At 40.3% G+C, this 17,941-nt stretch overlaps 1 protein-coding gene across 2 annotated transcripts in view; it reads left to right on the plus strand.

The window, feature by feature from the left end:
• The first annotated feature begins 1,154 nt into the window (after positions 1-1,154).
• The window catches only part of dcaf6 (ddb1 and cul4 associated factor 6), a 38,625-nt gene continuing 21,838 nt past the window's right edge, over positions 1,155-17,941 (plus strand). For both annotated transcript variants that reach the window (XM_022202754.2, XM_022202755.2), the window contains exons 1-7: positions 1,155-1,542; positions 5,628-5,689; positions 8,840-8,932; positions 10,632-10,817; positions 10,902-11,015; positions 17,016-17,151; positions 17,659-17,870. In XM_022202754.2, the coding sequence (XP_022058446.2) occupies positions 1,446-1,542; positions 5,628-5,689; positions 8,840-8,932; positions 10,632-10,817; positions 10,902-11,015; positions 17,016-17,151; positions 17,659-17,870 (900 nt within the window). In that variant the 5' untranslated portion in view covers positions 1,155-1,445. The remainder of the gene's footprint in view (positions 1,543-5,627; positions 5,690-8,839; positions 8,933-10,631; positions 10,818-10,901; positions 11,016-17,015; positions 17,152-17,658; positions 17,871-17,941) is intronic.

Genomic DNA, 17,941 nt, shown 5'->3' on the forward strand with positions numbered 1-17,941 from the left:
AATGGAAATAAAAACATAAAGTACAATAAAATAAAATAAGATTAAAAATAGTACTGAATTAATAAAAAATAAGCTAAAATAAAAAGGAAATACAAAATAGAATAAAATAAAAATAGAATAAAAAGATACAAAATAGTACTGAACTAATAATTAAAATAATAAATAAAATAAGATAAAATAAAATAGGGCTGCACAGTGTAGTAGTGGTTTGCACTTTCACCTTGCAGCAAGAAGATCCCCGGTTCAAATCCTGAGGTTAATTGGTTACTCTAAATTGTCCGTAGGTGTGAATGTGAGTGTGATTGTGTGTCTGTATATGTAGCCCTGTGACAGACTGGTGACCTGTCCAGGGTGTCCCCTGCCTTCACCTGAGTCAGCTGGGATAGACTCCAGCACCCCCCATGACCCTAGAGAGGATAAAGAGGTGTGTAGAGGATGGATGGATGGATGGATGGATAAAATAAAATAAAAATGAAAGGAACAATAAAACAATATAAGATAAAAATAGCTACAAATAAATTATACTTGCAAATATAAACGGGCAGGAGATATGTGCAAAATAACATAATAATAATAATAATAATAAGAATAAGAATAAGAATAAGTAAATGATTAGTAAATAATTAATAATAATGATTACAGCATAATAATATTTCTGAGATATCGCAAATAAGTCAGTGATGGAGTAGCCTGATAGCCTGTGGATAGAAACTGTTTTTTAGTTTAGTGGTCCTTGCTTTCACACTCATGTAGCATCTACCAGACAGCATTTTAGTATCATTATTAATATTTAGTAATAATAACAACAACAAATATATATATATATATATATATATATATATATATATATATATATATATATATATATAATAGAGAGAGAGAAATAATAAACATTATAATGAGATATTAGATATTATCTGATTATATTTATTTGCTACTCCTTATCCCACATAACTAGAAGAAGTCTAAAATGCAGCCAAAGCTCAGGGCTTAAGAGGTTAAATATTCTTTAACAACTGAATAAGAAGCAGAACTACAGCCTCTGTAGCCGATTATAATAATTTGCCTCCCAACATACACTCCTCCCCGTAAGCTCACAGACTTCACAAAACAAGCGCTCCCGCTTTCCCGCTCAAATCCCGCAATATCTCGCGTTGTTTCGCCACAGCTGACCGCTGCCGCTAGCAGGAATAAAGCAGGCTAAGCTAGCAGGTCGGACAGTTAGCAGCCCGGAGAGCAGCAGCATTGGGGCTAGACTGTGGAGGACGGTGGAGACCAGCAGAAGCGAGTCATTCCCTCCCAGCGATGCTAGCACCGAGTGCCGCCGTCAGCTAACGTCCCGACCCACGGGGACCGAGCTCCACGGAAAACCCACGACAGATAAAAGGCGACATCAGCGGAGAGGGTTAGCTTAGTTTCAATGTTATTGTCAATTAAAGCCACATATGGTCACGATGTCCTGCTCTGGAAACCTGGTCTGGGATGTAAATAAACGCTTGATTGGATACAACCAGCCGAACAGCATCAGGACCAACTATTTAGGTAAGAACAAAAAGCAGCTAAGAGCTAACGCTGATAGAGAGGAGAACAGGGACTGATTTACCCCCAGAGAGGAGATAAACAACCTGCAGACGGTGGTAGTGGTGCTGGAGCAGAGGAAGTGGCAGCAGGACTGAACATCAGACCAGCAGACTGAACCTCAGACCTTCAGACTACCTGCTCATAACAGAACATCTGATCATAACGTCAGACCAGCAGACTGAACATCATAACATTAGACTACCTGATGATAACGCCAGACTGAGCTTCAGATCAGCAGACTTCCTGATCATATCACTGAGCTGCAGCTTCTCCCTCTACAGTTCCTGTAAACACATCAGTGAGTGCCTCTATGTCCAGTTTCTGCTGTAAAAGAGCAGATCTGGAGCTAAAACGCTCCATAGATGGGATTAAATGTAATCCTCAGCAGATCGGCTCTGCAGGCTGTGAGGTTATAGATCATATTTATTTATTTATTGTGCAGAATAGATGCAGTTTCAGTGCAGGAAGTCAGTCTGTATCTGCACTCTAAACTGAATCGATCATGTAATGTGTTTCTGAAAGCCGACACGTTATGAAGAGTTTTCAGCTCTGTAGGAGTGTGCGAGCAGAAGATATGAAACTCTCTCAGAAACAGATGTTCCACAGCTGGCAGAAATGGAAATGAGTGCAGAGGAACATGCGGAAATTCTGCTCATTAAATAAAAGAATAAATAGAGCTTTAAACAGAAAGATCACCGTGTTTTAACATTTATTATTTGCTCCTTCGCTTCCAGACAGGAGCGTTTATCAGTAGGCTTCATCGATTAAAGGAGGCTGCACTCTGTGACCTTAAAGAGCAGAACAACACAAACACTAATCAATATTTTAAATCAAAACAGTTACAAGAACAATAAAATGGTCCATTAATTACAGAATCCGTCAGCCAGGATCTGGAAATGCTTTATGTTTGATTTGTTTCTGGACTACATGTTCCCACATGCAACTCAATAACAGCTCGGAACTTTACAGGTTACTCTAAAACACAGTGGTAGAAAATAATAATAATAATAATAATAATGAGTACATTTAGTTTCCATTCATTAAAATATTTGTGTCGGAGCCGTCTTATCGATAAAAACATTCTGCAGCTGATCTGTGTCTAGAAGCAGCATCCCGTCTGTTTTTTCTTGTTCATCGGGGATTAAAGCTTTTCTGTTTGCATTTAATGAATTTAAATTTGGAGCAATTTATTCATATCCTGCACTGTAGCTGCTGTCATTTTTACTCTCCTGTATAATTTAGATGATATTTTAATATATACGTTCATTTGTTGAGCATAGAACTTGTTTTGCTTCACACAGATTCCCAGTGGAGGTTTGTTTGTGTAAATGCAGCCGTTTGATGAGGTTAAAATACGATTCTCACAGTTTTACGTTTGTGCCTCCTGTGTTCAGGCACTCAACAGGTGTTCTACAATACCTTTCTGTCTTTAACAAGGAAGCATGGAAGTCGTCTATGAAGTGAAGAAAGCATTCAGGTTTTCTGCTCCTGATGCTAAATTACAACCTGAACTTCCAGCCGTGAAGTTGTGGTGAACTCATTACAGTCTACCTGGTCTGTGTTTAGGTGTTATATGGGAGTTTTAATGTTAGTTTTATCTGCTGTTTGCTGTTGTTTTTAACAGGACTAACCTGGTTAAATAAATAAAAAGAACAGGGCAAAGCTACAAACTGACAGTTCTCCGTGATGTTGTAGATGTTGACATTTTTCTTTCCTAACGGTGCAGAAAAACAGAAGTGATTTCAGCATAAACAGGATGACGCTGTCAGACAGAAAGCTTTCTAAAACAGACTCGTGTCTGCAACGAATCCTGTCAGACCATCAGAAGCACACCGTGGTTGAATGAAGATTTATTGGCACGTAGACGTGAGGCAGGTGCCTCCGAGGTTTGGTCAGAGCTGCTTTTAGCCTGACTGAGATCTAGTCAGAGCTGTTGTTGTGCACGCTGCAGAGATGTGGGGTCACAGCCGGATATATTTAGCTTTAAGGAGGGTGGGAGGTTCTCATTCCACTCAAACATCCAGCGAGTTCAAAGGAATATTCCTCTGTATCCGAACATTTATCCACAGTGGATGCTGTTTTTTTATAGTCAGAGAAAATCCACCAACTTTTAGAGGTCAGTCTATAACTGAGGGACTTCTGAAGTCCCTGGGATATATCTGCATGCATTTATGTTAACATAAAAAACTAATGTTTTTATGTTCATTATGATCATCCATCCATCCATCCTCTATCCATCGCTTTATCCTCACTAGGGTCATGGGGGGTGCTGGAGCCTATCAGCTGACTCGGGTGAAGGCAGGGGACACCCTGGACAGGTCACCAGTCTGTCACAGGGCTACATATACAGACACACAATCACACTCACATTCACACCTACGGACAATTTAGAGTAACCAATTAACCTCAGCATGTTTTTGGACTGTGGGAGGAAGCCGGAGTACCCGGAGAAAACCCACGCATGCACAGGGAGAACATGCAAACTCCATGCAGAAAGATCCCAGGCCGGGATTTGAACCAGGGATCTTCTTGCTGCAAGGCGAACATACTAACCACTACGCTGCTGTGCAGCCAAGTTCAGATAATCATGACAGATATTTATTTTTTGGAAATATATCACATTTTATATGGAAAATAACAAATTAAATCCCTTCCCACTAAGTTCCCCGTTCCAAAAACTCCTCTCCAGGAAGTGTGTTAATTCCAGATCACATGACCTGCTCCACATGATGTCATTTCCTCCTGAAGAAAAGACTGGAAGACTCCAAGGCTTTCTGAGTTGTTTAATATAAAATAGTCAACAGGTTTACTACAATGTCTGTAGAAATCAGTTGTATGAATAATATGTAGAAGAATCTTTCATGTAAATGAGTTTTCCTGTGCTTCATTCAGGGTGTGTGCGTTTGTCAGATCAGCTGTATGAGATATGGAGTGTTTGAAATGTGTTCCTGTGTACATGTGATAAACAGTCGTTTTGTTGTGTGCACGGTGTAATAAACGATACGACCTTATTCCTGTATTAAATATGGGATTACTCTGACGGGAATAGAACGCTGTGATATGTGAAAACCGAACAGGTTTCTGGTCGTTCTTTGGAGAGAAACTAAAACATGGCTGCTCAGAAAAATGCAGAACTAGTTTACTAGAACACAGTTAGTGGTATTTATTATTATTCCAAGCCACATTGTTTGGAATATCATCCCCATCTATTTTCCTAAGTGTAATTCTGAATGGATGCTGGTTTTGTTCCTTTGGGACTCAGGAGAAAGAAGGACCTGACTGGTTCTACATCAGCACTAACGGCTCTGCTACTGGTCCATCTCTGCCCTCTGATTGGTTCCCTCGTCTCGACCAGCTGTATCCTCCTCTACCTCCTCCTCTTCCTCATTATTGTTCATGGCGTTTCTGTGATCTCCTCCTTTTACGTCATCCTGTTCTATGTTCTCTTTAGCATCAGCTGCTTTTGAGAAAAAGAACTGGAAACGTTTCCTCACACTCTCTTTCTCCTGTCTCCTGCAAATTGTTATTAAAAAGTCTTCCAAGGCACAAATCTGCAAAAATTATGTCTTAAACCAGATATATCATCATTGTGAAATTCATGTCTCGAGTGTATATGAGGATTTAGTCGAACTACAGTTGGTTTTCTACAGAAATGAGCTCCAACAAACTTCCACATCCTGGGTGTCTAATGTCAGTCTGAGTCCTTCAGATGCAGCAAAAAAAAGATGTAAAATGAGCTTCAATCAAACCTGAATGACTTCCTGATGACACTTAGACATTAGCTGCTGCTGGGTAGCAGAAAACCCTGAAGTCTGAGCTGTCCGACTGCTTTTTCTTTACTTATGGTCTCACTGTGGTTCTGGAGGTTTAGTTTCTGTTGGTGTAAGCAAAGCTTCCACTGAATGAATAATACAGCACAGGCTACAGAAATACGCAATCCAAATGTTTCATGGGACATTTTATTCCAGCCCGCCCTCCTGCTGCATTAACTAAAGTGAAGACGGATGGATAGGATGGATTTAAAAGGTGTGTTTCTCTGTTCACAGGTAGAAGAGAGTTCGTCCAGAGGCTCAAACTTGAAGCGACGCTGAATGTACACGATGGCTGTGTAAGTTCCCGCTGTTTTCTCCTGTCAATGGTTCAGTTTTTCCTCAGCCTCAGGCAGATCTTTGACTGCAGGTCAGATGGTTGATGCCTGAGAGAAACCTGAAGCTGACACAACAGTCACACGTCCTGTCACAGTATCAGCCAGAGCAGCAGTCCGTCCAAACAACAACCCGACCCTGGACTGCACAGAGCCGCTCTCTGCTCAACACAAACCACTATTCTGAAGTGTTTTTATTCTGTTTAGTGAATTATCATCTGATTAATTGGTATGTAGACAAGCTGAGAGATTTTCTGTTAATCCTCTGGATGTTAAGCAGTAATTTAACAGCAGAAAAAATGTAGTTTTTGATTCAATTTATTACATAAGTACACATTTTATTATTATTATCTGCTGACTGCATCTAAAGTCACTTAAAAGCAAAAATGTTTTGAATAAATGAATTCATATAAATGCTTATTTCAGAATGTAAATGGTACTTTAGGTTTGATTTAATGGACATTTAGCTTTTTTTGGTGCACTGCAGATGTTTTAGTAACAGCTTGTGTTTCATCTTTATCTGATAAATGACAGGGAATTGAGGTGACATTGAGGACAGAAATGCATTCTGAAATATCCTCGCTGTTGTCTCGTTTGTCCACCAGAGACGTTTTCATTTTTCTGCTCTGAAAGTCCAGCTCAGTAGTTATCTAATCCACCTCAGGAAATCTTTCCAACACCGTTTACTGATGCGTTAAACTGAATATTATCATCACTTGGTCTCAGTAGCTGTGGTTCTACAGTACAGTTATTACTACAGTAATGTTTATTTTATTATTTATGTATAAGTAGTAGTGGGACGCACTAAAAAATAAAATTAATTAATTTCAGGCATTGTAATTAATTAATTGCAATAATCACATTTTTGTCAAATAGCAATATTTGAGATGATAAGTAAAGTTTATCAATCTAAATAAATTTTGGTTGACAAATGAATGAATGAATGAATGAATGAATGAACAGACATTTAGCGCATGTCTTTTCATTCATTCATTCGTTTTAAATTCTAAATAAATATCTGAGATGCACATTTAAAATGTATATTATTAAAATTAATACTATTGTAAAATTGGCACATACAGAAAAAAGTGATTTTGATGATTTAAGGCCTGATTTAATTTTTTTCACTGTATGGCTATAACAGATAAGCAGTTCAAGGACGTTCAGATTCATTCTGATAAATGGTGTCATTTGGATGGTTCTGTTTTTAGGAATCTAAATTTTTATTTAGAAAAAGATATGTACTTTTTTATAAAGTTATTAAAAGACAGACAAACCAACCCTGATCGTCGTAACTCTGCTGAGGCTCCACTGATGGACGGAGTAAAAAATGACAAATATAAATGTTTCATTTCTATTTATCTGCATTTTTCATCTGTCTGCTGCATTCGCAGATTACTGCAAACTCAAAATGACATTATACATACTTATATGTACACCTTTAAAAACTGATGTTTGGTTTGAAGTCTAACGCTGTTTTACAACGTTCCTCTGATGGAATATGAAACAGTCCCAGGGTTCAGGGATTCTGGGTCAGAAGCAAAATGTCAACATTACCAGAGAGGAAAGGACATAAAAAACAACTATTGTGCACAGTCTGAGAGGCGACAGTAACTGACTGATTAGTTTTATTTAGTTTCATAATTGTTGTCATTATTTGCTGCGGTGTGATGTTTAGACGGTTTAATGCAGCGCTAGCTAGCTAGCTAGTTAGCATGTGGGACCCGTCTGACGACAGAAAATTGGAATTTTGTGAAACTTTGTGTGTTTCTGAAATGTTTGTGTGTGGTTTATTTTATGTTTTCGTGGTGTCGGCCGACAGAAGAGTAAATAAACGTTAAGACGTCTGTTTGATGCGTAGCTTTCATTAAATCAGACCAGAAGAGTTACAGATTTCCACACGTTGTAGGTTGAGCATCTGTAGCGACGATGAATAAACCGACAGCCTGGAACACGTTTTTCTGCTGTTGCTGTAAATACACTTCTCTCTCAGATAAGTTTGAGTGTTGGATGGGAGTTCAGTTTTTCACGTGGGAAGAGAAGCTGCAAAAATGAGCAGAAGTAGCAGAATTCAAAGACAGAGATTAGCAGCTTGTGTGTTCTTCTGCTCCACCACAGGATGATGAAATGACGAGCAGAATCTTTAATCTGAGTTCAGTTTGTGGGTAAATGGAAAGTCACAGTAAACACTGAGTGGAATCTCTGTGATTGCAGCAGACTGAGTCTGTGCTGATGAAATATCGATCCACACGGTGACGGCAAACAGTGAAAGGATCCTCTGTTCTGCAGTTTGATCCACCTTATAGTGAGCTGAATGGGAACAAAACTAAAGTGGAATATGTGACGGTTCCCAGGTCCTAAATGTTCAGTTTCCTTTACGTAATGACGCACAAAGAGATCGTTTGAATTGTATAAACTTTAGTACCTTTGATTCTGGGCTGTTTTTCAGCCACAGATTTGAGGATGTTTTAGAGTTGAAATGATGAAACAAAATGTTTAATTATTTGCTAAATTGTTTGATAAGAAAAAGGGCAAAGTTTTCTGATTGCAGTATTTTCTGGTTTCTTTGATTCTCCATGGCTGTAAACTCGTTAGTGGACAATAAAACGTGACTTTTCTTCCTGACTACAGACCCAGTAAAGCAGCTGAAAACATCATCATGTGCTAGAAAGGACTGTTTGGAAATTCATGCTTCTAAATGTGCTCGATATCTAAGATTTTAGACTAGTTTAAACTACAATTACAGATTTTCATCATCAATCACTTTTTATCAGACAAATCCTCGTCTACAGTAGGTATGTGTTTTATGACTTCTAATTCCATACTAGCACAAACTAGAGAGGAAAAAAAGCAACTATGTGGAGGAAAATGTTGTGTTATTTCCTCCTCTGATAATCTCAAACATTGATCTTCTGGGAAACTTCCAGGTCCATAAACTGTTAAGATGCCCGTCGTTTGTTCCCAGAGCACAAGCTGACATCTTTCGCTGCTTGTTTTAAGTTTTGGATGATATAAGATGATGAAATTCAACAAACTGCAGTGAATTGATTGTTCAGTTGCTTGCTTTATTCCTCATGTAAACCGCAAAGAAAACGATGTTTTTGGTTTTCTCAGGTCAACACTATATCCTGGAACGACACGGGAGAATACATCCTGTCGGGGTCAGACGATACGTTTCTGGTCATCACCAACCCGTACAACAAAAAGGTGTGTATGATTAATTACACTTCACATTTACCTGCAGTCAGTCCTGCAGGAACAGCAGCACCTCTGGCTACTGACAGTTTACAGTAAATGAGGTGCATTTTCAACCGTTGTCTCTTTGTGAGGCATTAAATTAGCCGTTAAAACAGAACATAACAGCAGAGCAGGGGCAAAGTAAAGCATGAACACAGCAGACATTTGATGCAAGACACTACTTAGCAGACTGTTAGCGCTGGCAGATAAAACATGACAGCATAAAGGCCGATTACATTACAGATGGAAGATTAAACCAGAGCACAAACAAAACCAACCAGGTTTAAGATCACATGCAGAGAAATGATAATAATCAGTGTATCACATGTTTAAAGGAAAGAGTTGTGGGTTTGGATCAGTTTAATCCTTCCACAACATTTTCTAAAGTATGAACGTGCGAGAACTCTGTGAAATTAATCAGATTTCTTAGAAGATGAAGTCTTGTTAAGATCAGCCGGTTATGATGTCTGAAATCAATACTGGTTCCACTGAAACTCATGAGCCTGAGAAGCAGCGCTGCGGTGGATAAAAGCAGCTAATTCACCGCAGCACGTCTCAGTGAGTTGGAGGATCTTTTGAGGATGTTTTCAAGGCAAACACACCAGCAGCTGTGTGTGTTTGTCAGCGACCTGGACGCCACCAAAATACACGAAATGAGGCTTAAAAATATTTAAGCCATTTATGTTCACATAATTGTATGTTTAGGTGGAATGTGAACAAAGATAAGCATTCACATTTTGGGAAATTTGCTCTTTTGCTTTCATAAATCTACTAATAAACGCTACAGTTAGCAGCTAGTTAGCTTACCAGAATAAAAGGCTGGAAGTAAGGTAAAACTGCAGACGCCTTCATGCTGAAAGATGGCAAATCCCTCTACCAGCACATCTACAAATCACAGACTAACATCTGAGAGTCCATCTACAACTGAGGGGCTTCTGAAGTCCATGGATATATATGCACACATTTTTAGTAAAAATAAAAAACACTAAAGTTTAAATCTCCATTATGATCATGTCTTTATAAATTCCATAATTATTTATTACAGAAACAATCACTTATTAATAAAAAATGACTGGAAATCACTAAAATATCAACTAAATAACGTCTGAATTTAACACCAACCACCTTCTAATGAGCTAAACAATAATAAAATGAGCTGATTCACAAAGAGTTTGGATTGTGTTCTTTAATTAAGGTGAGATAATCATGACAGATATTTCTTTTTTGGCAATATATCACATTTTATATGGAAAATAACAAATTAAATCCCTTCCCACTAAGTTCCCCGTTCCAAAAACTCCTCTCCAGGAAGTGTGTTAATTCCAGATCACATGACCTGCTCCTCATGATGTCATTTCCTCCTGAAGAAAAGACTGGAAGACTCCAAGGCTTTCTGACTTATTTCATATAAAATAGTCATCAGGTTTACTACTAGATCTTTAGAAATCAGTTCTATATATAATATTTAGAAGAATCTTTCTCTAAAATACCATGTGGTGTTTGGTTATAGGCGGCCATGTTGGTTTTAGGCCTGAAAACAGAAAAAATGTGGACTATGGTACAAAAAGTCCTGCAGTTATGTGGACCCAGTGTTTCTAAACAAGTTTTTCTTGAGTTTCCTGTTGCGAGTTCTTCTTTCCAGTCTTGAATTTCTGCTCGTCTTATTCAGGTCAAGAAGTCCATACGTTCAGGTCACCGGGCGAATATCTTCAGTGCAAAGTTCATGCCCCACACCAACGATCAGGAAATCGTGTCGTGTTCTGGGGACGGCATCATCTACTACACCCACACAGAGAAGAGTCCTGAGTACAACAGACAGTGTCAGTTCACCTGCCATTATGGAACGGCCTACGAGGTGCCGTCTTACGTCTTATAGCTGCAGAAACATCCCGTCTTTCTCCTGATTTTCTGTCTTCTAACCCTGATTTTGTCTTGGCAGATTATGACCGTACCAAACGACCCCTACACGTTCCTGTCCTGCGGTGAGGACGGCACGGTGCGATGGTTCGACCTCCGCATGAAAACTAGCTGCACTAAAGAAGACTGCAAAGATGTACGGTGACAGCTGTGGTGTTTTTCTGCTTCCAGTGGGTGATTTATCATCGTCTGACCCTGAGAGGGAATCATTAATGTCTGTGTAGCTGTTAGCAGTAAAAATACTGTCAAATTATTAGCGTTAACCTGAAGTTCTAGGGAAAATTGCCTCATTTTCAATTAGAGCAAACTGAACTTAGTGTATAATTATGTTTGCTGACGTATCTTTGTTATATCTTAGTGGAATAGTTCTTACATCGGTTTGGATGGTGATGAGTCCTCCTTCCTTTATGAGCTCTCTACCTCTGGAGTAATTCAGAAAACAGTTGTGTTGGATTCAGGCCAGAGCGGCTTCCAGTGATGGATGTGTGTTTTTAGGGGAGACTGTGCCTCCTAGATTGTGTTGCAGCTTCTCAGATGTCTGCAGATCAGAACCTGTGACCTTAAAACTGTCAGAAGCACTTTAGCAGACGTGTCACCGCCCGTCGTAATCCTTCACCAGTGGACTCCTATCGCCGTCCTCTGTCTGAACTGCTCACATGTAGATCTGCAGATGCAGCATGACTGTCCTCCTTTCCCACTCAGAGGCCAGTTTATTAGGTACACCCAGCTTAAGCTGATGCAGTGTAATAGTAATAATACTACAAACATCAGACTGTGATGTTCAGTTTTTGGATATTAGGGTTACTTCCATCTTCTGTTTCACTACAGAATTCTGCAGTGGTTCCCAAAGGCTTAATTGGGACTCCATGGGTGAATTCTAAAATGATTATAGATGTTGTTTAATAGACGTAGTGCATGTTTACTATTACTCTACTACAAAACAACGCACAGCGCCGTGTGACGACGTATTCATCCGCTCCGCTCATCAACTAGTTCCAGTAACCAGTTCTGATCTGAAACGCTGTAAGTCGAGGACGTCGTAAACTGAGGACTTCCTGTATTTGTGTGTGTGTGGAAACACCTGCAGGGTAACCTCCTGAGTCTCTGCCTGTTATTTGGGGTTGAGGGCTGAACAGTTTTCCAACTCCTGGATGATAAATGTAGTTTGTAACACGTCTTACTTTATTTCTCCTCGTATCACTGAACGGACGGGACGTTCACACATTTTATCTGAGATAAACTGAATCTGTGACTCACTCTGATGGGATGTTTTGTCCAGCTAAAAGCACAGACACAATTTTTCCCTGACCATTTATTTTCACATTTTTCACAGCAGCAGGTTTCGTTCAGCAGGTCCTTAGATTTCACTTTACTGAACCTCTTAAAGTAGAAATGGCACCAGATAAGGCAGTTTTTATTTCGTGTTTTCAGCTGGAAAACATGGGAAAGACACATAAATGTGAAACGCTGCACAGAACAGGGAAGCTTTCAGACATTTAGATCTGAACAGAAACAATTGTTCAGAAATGTTGTAGACATCATGGAAATGATCTGGTCTCCACCTGGTAATTTGTCAGTTTGCTAAACCGACACAGGTTCGTCTGCAATCAGTAGCTAATTACAGTTAATTAGGTCACACAGACTTTTATATTTCACAGTAAACAGAACGGACTTAAAGTAGCCAAATAATGTAAATTATGATTTTATCACTGTTTTCTGATTACAGGTACGGGTGTTTTTATTCTGTTTAGATACACACGTGGACAAAATTGTTGGTACCCCTCAGTTAAAGAAGGAAAAACCCACAATTCTCACTGAAATCACTTGAAACTCACAAAAGTAACAATAAATAAAAATTTATTGAAAATTAAATAATCAAAAACAGCCATTACTTTTGAATTGTTGATTAACATAATTATTTAAAAAAACAAACTAATGAAACAGGCCTGGACAAAAATGATGGTACCTCTATAAAAGATTGAAAACTATTTGACCAGAGTGACATGATTAACTCAGGTGTGTCATTTAATTGACATCACAGGTGTTTCCAAACTCATAATCAGTCAGTCTGCCTATTTAAAGGGAGACAAGTAGTCACCCTGCTGTTTGGTGAAAAGGTGTGTACCACACTGAACATGGACAACAGAAAGCGAAGGAGAGAATTGTCCCAGGACATCCGAAAAAAAATGATAGACAAACATCTTAAAGGTAAAGGCTATAAGACCATCTCTAAACAGCTTGAAGTTCCTGTGACAACAGTGGCTCATATTATTCAGAAGTTCAAGACCCACGGGACAGTAGCCAACCTCCCTGGACGTGGCCGCAAGAGGAAAATTGATGACAAATTGAAGAGACGGATCGTTGGAATTGTATCCAAAGAGCCCAGAGCAACCTCCAAAGAAATTAAAGGTGAACTCCAAGGCCAAGGTACATCAGTGTCAGATCGCACCATTCGTCGTTGTTTGAGCCAAAGTGGACTTCATGGGAGACGACCAAGGAGGACACCACTGCTGAAAAAAACTCATAAAAAAGCCAGACTGGAATTTGCAAAAATGCATGTTGACAAGCCACAAAGCTTCTGGGAGAATGTCCTTTGGACAGATGAGACCAAACTGGAGCTTTTTGGTAAGGCACATCAACTCTATGTTCATAGACTCAAAAACCAAGCATACGAAGAAAAGAACACTGTCCCTACGGTGAAACATGGAGGAGGCTCAGTAATGTTTTGGGGCTGCTTTGCTGCATCTGGCACAGGGTGTCTTGAAAGTGTGCAAGGTACGATGAAATCTGAAGACTATCAAGGCATTCTGGAGAGAAATGTGCTGCCCAGTGTCAGAAAGCTTGGTCTCAGTCGCAGGTCATGGGTCTTCCAACAGGACAACGATCCAAAACACACAGCCAAAAACACCCAAGAATGGCTGAGAGAAAAGCGTTGGACTATTCTAAAGTGGCCTTCTATGAGCCCAGATCTGAATCCCATTGAACATATGTGGAAGGAGCTGAAACATGCCATTTGGAGAAGACACCCATCAAACCTGAGACAACTGGAGCTGTTTGCTCATGAGGAGTGGGCCAAAATACCTGTTGACAGCTGCAGAACGCTCATTGACAAATACAGAAATCGTTTAATTGCAGTGATTGCCTCAAAAGGTTGTGCAACAAAATATTAAGTTATGGGTACCATCATTTTTGTCCAGCCCTATTTCATTAGTTTGTTTTTTTAAATAATTATGTTAATCAACAATTCAAAAGTGATGGCTGATTTTGATTATTTAATTTTCAATAAATTTTTATTTATTGTTACTTTTGTGAGTTTCAAGTGATTTCAGTGAGAATTGTGGGTTTTTCCTTCTTTAACTGAGGGGTACCAACAATTTTGTCCACGTGTGTAACTCCATTATTTTCCAGCACTGATTAGTTTAGTGGACATAATATGATGCTGTTGGGTTCTATGGCAGCAGATAAAGATTATTTCTTCTGTCAGTAGGATTACAGTGGTCATAATGGGCCAAAATGTAGGAAACACCTTTCAGGATGACTTCATAGAACCACAAACCAGGGCTGGTCACTAAAACAATTTTGATATAAATTCATCAAAAACTGCAAGCACTGCTATGTTATAAATGTTTTATTTTATTCAGTTATTATTGATAAAAACTTGTTTAGAATTTACACACACCGAGATGAATTGTTGTAGAAAGTTTACCTTTTTAAAAAAACAAAGCATTTGTAGCTTCCTGTTTGTCCACTAAAGAATATGAAGATGCTTTGAGCAAATGTTGAAGTGATCCCACCTCAGCCCCACTGGATTCCAGATGTTTTCTGCCCGATACATCTGTTAACACCAGATTAGAAGAAGAAAACTGCTTGGTTGAAACTGATATTTTTGAAGTACAATATTCCTGAACTTGTATCACGTTTTATCCTTTATCTTGAAGCAGTGAATGACTTTAGGTGGCTGAATTATGAGGCATCTGGTTTTATATACACTGCTAAAAAAAAATTAAAGGAACACTTTTTAATCTAAGCATTGAATCAAATCAGTGAAACATGTGGGATACTGATCTGGTCAATAAGTAACTGAGGAGGTTTTTAGTCAGCTTCAGCTGCTTTGGTGTTCATGAAATTAACAACAGATGCACTAGAGGGGTAACAATGAGACACCCCCCAAAACAGGAATGAGTTTACAGGTGAAGGACACTGATGTTTTTTCCTTCCTAATGTTTTCTGACTGTTTTTCACTAGTTTTGCATTTGGCTAGGGTCACTGTCACTTCTGGGAGCATGAGGCGATACCTGGACCCTACAGAGGTTCCACAGACAGTCCAACTCCTCCAGGATGAAACATCAATGCGTGCCATTGCCAGAAGGTTTGCTGTGTCTCCCAGCACATTCTCAAGAGCATGGAGGAGATTCCAGGAGACAGACAGTTAGTCTGGGAGAGCTGGACAGGACTGTAGAAGGTCCTCAACCCATCAGCAGGACAGGTATCTGCTCCTTTGTGCAAGGAGGACCAGGATGAGCACTGCAATAGCTCTACAAAATGACCTCCAGCAGACCACTGGTGTGAATGTCTCTGATCAAACAATCAGAAAGAGATGTAATGAGAGTGGTCTGAGGGCCCAGCGTCCTCTAGTGCCCGCTGTGCTCGCTGACCGGCACCGTGGAGCTCGGCTGGCATTTGCAATAGAACACAGGAATCTGCAGGTCCACCACTGGTGCCCTGTGCTTTTCACAGATGAGAGCAGGTTCACTCTGAGCACATGTGACAGACATGAAAGGGTCTGGAGAAGCCGTGGAGAACGTTATGCTGCCTGTAACATTGTTCAGCATGACCGGTTTGGTGGTGGGTCAGTGATGGTGTGGGGAGGCATATCCATGGAGGGACACACAGACCTCTACAGGCTGGACAATGGCATTCTGACTGCCTTTAGGTATCAGGATGAAATCCTTTGACCCACTGTCAGACCCTACATTGGTGCAGTGGTCCTGAATTCCTTCTGGTGTAGACAATGCCCAGTCTTATGTGGTAAGAGAACTCATGCAGTTCCTGGAGGATGAAGGAACTGATACCATTAGCTGGCCCCCACGCTCACCTGACCTGAATCCAATAGAACACCTTTGGAACATTATGTTTTGTTCCATCAGACACCACCAGGTTGCTCCTCAGACTGTCCAGGAGCTCAGTGATGCCCTGGTCCAGTTCTGGGAGGAGATACCCCAGGACACCATCCATCGTCTCATTCAGAGCTTGTCCTGACATCGTCAGTCTGCATACAAGCACATGGAGGCCATACAAACTACTGAATACCATTTTGAGTTGCTGCCAAGGAATTTCAGAAAGATGGACCAGCCTGCCACATCAGTTTTTCACTTTGATTTTGGGGTGTCTTGAATTTAGCCCTCCTGGGGGGTTGATCATTTTCATTCCATCAAACAATGTGTCACTTTTCATTCCTAACACATTATCCAGTCCACATCAATGCTAAGATCCAGTTTGTTTTTCCCCGTATTGAAATATGATGGATTTTCAAAGTGTTCCTATTTTTTTGAGAGGTGTGCATTTGGATAATTAATTGGATGTTTTCCAGTTTAAAAGAACTATTCTGGGTATCGTTCCTTCTTATTTGTCTTGTCTCTTAACAAGGAAACATGGAAGTCACGATCTCTGATCTGTGGAAATTCTGCAGTTTGTCGTCCTTAAAGTAAGATCTGAGCTGGACAAGAAGGCGTTTAGGTTCTCTGCAGCTGATGCTTGGAATAAATTACAATCTGAGCTTAAACTTCAAGCCTTTGTTCCATTGAATGAGTTTAAAGTTCTGCTGAAATCCTGACAGTCTACCTGGTCTGTGTGAGCACGTTTTAATGTTAATTCTATCTGTTGTTTATTGTTTTTAATGTGATTATGCTGCTGCCCTCTTGGTCAGGTCTCCCTGTAAAGGAGAACTCTGATCTCAGTGGAACTAAACTGGTTAAATAAATGCTAAATAAATAAATAAAAGTAGTCATGCATTTTGTAGTAAGTCATGGGGAAATGGTGTTTTGTCCTGTGTGCTTTCTAAGTGCTCCTGCTGAGTGTAAATAACTTGACATTGTGGCGTTTTAAGCTTCACCTCATCGTGTTGCTTTGATTCCAGGACATCCTGATAAACTGTCGAAGAGCAGCCACCTCCATATCCATCTCTCCGCTGGTGCCGTATTATCTGGCCGTCGGCTGCTCCGACAGCTCGGTGCGAATCTACGACAGACGCATGCTGGGCACCAGAGCCACCGGTAAGCTCTGCCGTCTTCACACATCTACATACAGTCAGTTCACTCTCATACTTCACTGCATCAGAAAAACTACACAAGCACCCAGCTTCTGTGTCCAATTACAACAAAAGTGTGCTTCATCTTGATCTCGTGGAGCTTCTTTGAGCTTCCTTAGTGGCTGTTTATGAGTGAAGGTGGCAGATGGAGGTAGTGAAGCAGACCTTAGGGGTTTCCTTCTTTGGGGTTTTGTTCCCATCCTGCTGTGCTGTTCCTGCTCTCCAGTGGGAGCTGTCTGGTGTTAGATGCCTTCATGACTGCTGTGACTATCCTTGTGACAGCTGCTGCACATGATGAATTTTATCTGTGGGGCATCTTTCTTACACAAAATGCACCTGAGAGTGAAAAGAAAAGGGCAACACTGAAGTTTAGGCATGTTTATCTGCATGGAAGTTTTCTAGAAGACTGCCATTAAACGTACTTTAAACCAGAGGTCAGGGATCCATTCATCACGTTCTTCCTCATTCTCAGGGAATTACATGGGCAGGGGAACGACGGGAATGTGCGTTCGCTTCGTTCCTGCTCACCTGTCCAACAAGTCGTGCAGAGTGACGTCTCTCTGCTACAGTGAGGACGGTCAGGAGGTGCTGGTCAGCTACTCCTCCGATTACATCTACCTGTTTGATCCCAAAGATGACCAGGCCCGAGAGCTGAAGGGCCCGTCTGAGGAGAGGAGGGAGGAGGTGAGCTCTCCTGCTGCTTTTAGCTCTTTATAATGCTGTTGTTTGCATTTCTGTCTAGTCTGTCTCCATTC

This window comes from Acanthochromis polyacanthus, chromosome 14 (genome assembly GCF_021347895.1).
Source record: "Acanthochromis polyacanthus isolate Apoly-LR-REF ecotype Palm Island chromosome 14, KAUST_Apoly_ChrSc, whole genome shotgun sequence".
Lineage (NCBI taxonomy): Eukaryota > Metazoa > Chordata > Actinopteri > Pomacentridae > Acanthochromis > Acanthochromis polyacanthus.